This window comes from Lolium perenne, chromosome 3, assembly GCF_019359855.2.
Source record: "Lolium perenne isolate Kyuss_39 chromosome 3, Kyuss_2.0, whole genome shotgun sequence".
NCBI lineage: Eukaryota > Viridiplantae > Streptophyta > Magnoliopsida > Poales > Poaceae > Lolium > Lolium perenne.
In genome coordinates, this window is record NC_067246.2 from 336,652,908 (window position 1) to 336,656,546 (window position 3,639).

General features: G+C 39.2%; 1 protein-coding gene across 1 annotated transcript; it reads left to right on the plus strand.

The window, feature by feature from the left end:
• The first annotated feature begins 1,326 nt into the window (after positions 1–1,326).
• On the plus strand, positions 1,327–2,692 carry LOC127338937 (dirigent protein 21-like). Its single transcript, XM_051364875.2, has 3 exons — positions 1,327–1,673; positions 1,786–1,978; positions 2,663–2,692. Exons 1-3 carry the CDS (start codon positions 1,327–1,329, stop codon positions 2,690–2,692), a joined length of 570 nt encoding a protein of 189 aa, XP_051220835.1.
• The last annotated feature ends 947 nt before the right edge of the window (positions 2,693–3,639 follow it).

Here is a 3,639-nt window from a genome sequence, read left to right on the forward strand (position 1 = left end):
CAGAGGAGGTGACGGTGATCGAGCTCGCATCCGTCATCGTCGCCTAGCCATCCTCCACCGCGCGTAGAGGCCCCGATCACTATACCGGGGACAAATTTTGGTCAAAGTAGAGGATAAGTACTTAATTTATGATTTATATGTAAATTAAGTTCGTATGTAGCTCGATCGGAGCATCGAACTTTTCACATTTCGCAAGTTCATCGACTAAAATTTCACGCGACGTTTGATTTCATTTTTTCAGTTCGTCAATTCGATTTCTATTCTGCGCCACACCTAAAATCAACAAAACCCTATAATTCGGGAGACTGAACTCACTGTTTTCAGATTCTGCGAATTCCGTAGAACTTATTAATCGACAATCTCAAAGTCTTTGTCATAAAGGGACACAAAGAAATAAAACAACAATAGGTCTTTGCAATACATCATCATTCTTCTACAACAAGAAGAAGAGGCAATACATAAGTATTATTCATAAAGGCAATACATGAGATATCTCTACACACCACACCTTCACTTGATACATGAGATATCTCTACACACCACACCTGAAAAGAAAATACCGAACAATACAATACTTATGCTCACTACACTCTTGATCAGGAAATACCAGCTCCTCATAAGTGAGACAACAGAACAGAAGTAGAAGCTACCGGATTCACGCCCTCTGAAAAAACCTCTTCTTCTTTAGATCCTTGAAAAAACGAAAATTCACCGCTAGAGATGCTCTAGGAGGCTCAAATACGATTTGATAAAATACACCAGCACTTGCGTATCCATTTTGGCTCGACACAATGGTAATAAATACAGGAATTATGGAAGGACTCCAAATCGTTGCTTATCTTTTCGCAGAAAAATAAATAAATCAATAATCGTTGCTTATCTTCAGGCATGCATCATGTCTAGTTTGGACTAATCGATGGATACACTAATTAATGACATACTGCAGCTACTCCCTAACTTTCGTCAAGAAGAATGATAACGGCAGGAAATATTACAAAATGACATATGCCTTTGCTGGTATCATGGGATTGATTTTTGTACACATATTTTTTCTACACTTCTACTCCTCCATATGCTACGCTGTAGTACAAAACTTTATCACTGAAAATATTTGGTAGTACTATGCAAGCTCGAAAGGCGTGCTAGAGCTTTTAAAAAATGTAGTACTATGCCAGCTTCAAGGACCCGCGAACCCAAATTAACAAACACACAGAAAAGACAGTCTTTGAGCACTATAAATACAACCCCTCGTCTACACCTCTCTCCCACACAGCAGAAACAAGGATAGAGATATCCAAGTAGAGTACATAGCAAACGACTCGAGCCATGGCCTTTCCTAGCTTTGCAATGTCCCTGCTTTTGCTCTTCCTGACCATGCCCTACTCTTCCCTTTCCCTCTCATGCCCAGCTACTTCTTGCGAATGTGAGCTTAGCATGCAGTTGTACTTGCACCAGATTGTTCAAGGTCAACCAACACACAACCAGGTAGTAACAAGTGAGACAAACGAGCCAGGCGGGTTTGGTATGCATGTTGTTGTTGATTGGGCTGTGGTTGATGCAGTTCAACCCAACGCAACAGTCATTGCCCATGCAAAAGGCCAGCTAGTGCGGGCATCTGTAGGCTTTCCAGCCAGATATGTTAACTATTTCAGCGTGGTATTCCAGAATGGCAGGTAATATATATAGCGTCGTATTGGTTTTAAGCAAATAGCACCCCGATCTCTGATTTTTAGTACTGATCAGTATTTCTTACCACGATAACATTGTGCATACCTACATATATAGGTTCAGTGAGTCCACACTTGAAGTGATGGGGAACTTTTATGATGATAAAAATGATGGCCAGATGGCAGTTGTGGGTGGTACCGGAGAATTTGTTTCAGCACATGGCGTCATCAAGTACAAAAAAGTTCAGGGCATTCCCAATGTGGAGAGTTACAGAGAGTTCAATATCAGTGCATCCTACCCCGCAACAACTGTTAGTACTTCACACTTGTTTTGTTCCTAGCATTCATACATGAGTTCAGCACATACTGTGTTTGCATGTGCTAACATTAGCATGGTGAAAAAATGACTCGATCGAGTAGTGAATGTGATAATTACGCTGATAGTTGTGAACTCCTACTATTCACATGCTTGAAACACTTTCAACTGTCCTATTTACTCGAGTCCTTTTCATATGCTTAAGAGTAATGGATCACTATTTTCCATTTCATGTTGGAGTAAAAAATTCATCATTTTAATTTGTTAAGATACAAAAGTGAGAACATATTGTTTTTAATGTTTAGTAAAAAGAAGAACCAAATTAAAACCAAGGTTGTGCCTACTCCCTTGCTACATCTGGCTAGTTCCCATCTAACCACGGCAGGGGGGGCTTGGATAAATTAATCCTGGACTAATCTGACCACATATTTATTACTAGCAACTCCATTAAAGTGGCGGACACATGTGTGGCGAATTAAAACCCTAACCCATCTGTTTTGAGACACTTATGGTTTACTTATTTTTTTAGGTCTCGACTTCTCCGCTATGATCTCCCTAGTAGTTCATATAGGAGCTTTCACTTCAAAGCATTTGGTGTGAAAAAATCATCGTCTAATTTCATTACGATATTATTTTCACTTCTATCTTACGCTTTTTCTTTTTGTTTTTTTATATGCAGGGCTATACATGTGACACTGCCATCCTGTGAGCCATTCAAAGTTTGTGCTAGCAAACCCATAATGGGTATCTGCGACAAGATTTAGTACATGAAGTTGTTCTTGTGGCTAAATAAAATAATATATGGATTTGTATCATAGGTTTCTTATTAAATCTCAAAAGAATCCATGTTCCACTGTTTGTTCCTTGTTTTGTAGTCTATGTGTTTGTATAATTTGTATCTTACCATATGTGTGTGGATCAAAAAATAATGAAGTTTCCTTGTTGTAGCACACTCCTTTTTTGTACTGATTTCAGTGTTCTCTCAGCTTGATTTAGATGATGGTTGTTATTGTTATCTTACGCTTTCATGACTGATAAAGGCAGTGTAGCACCAGACCATTAACATACCCAGAGGAGGTAAGGGATTGTTATCTTACACTTTCATGACGCACAAAGGCAGTGTAGCACAAGACCATTAACCTGTCCCAGAGGAGGTAAGGGGCGAGCATATCTGATTTCTTCGAACACTTATACTACAGGTGCTCCACATGCGTACCATTTGGAACTGATTTAGCCATTTCAAGAAATCATTACATACTTTTTTTCCCGAAATGGAGGCAGAGCCTCGCCTCTGTATCGAATAGATGCACATGGATTACTTTATTGCATAGAATTCAGCACCAAGTAGCGAGTATTAAGTTTCAGAACTCATGGATCAGAAAGGGTGGATACGAAAATCAACCAATGAAACAAGATAAACAAATCATTACGTAGTGGAAGTGCTTCTGTTCTGCTTCCCTTCCTCTATTACACTTAGCAGACTATAAATCATGAAAAGATGATGAGTGAATCCCTAGCCTTCAAACACTTATCTTGTACGCTCACCGGGCGCATACCCTTTGGAAACTAAACCTTCTCCGCTAAATTCCAGAATGTTTCTTCTTCGACATTTGGTAGACAAAAATACATGGAAACATATACACATATGTTAGTACT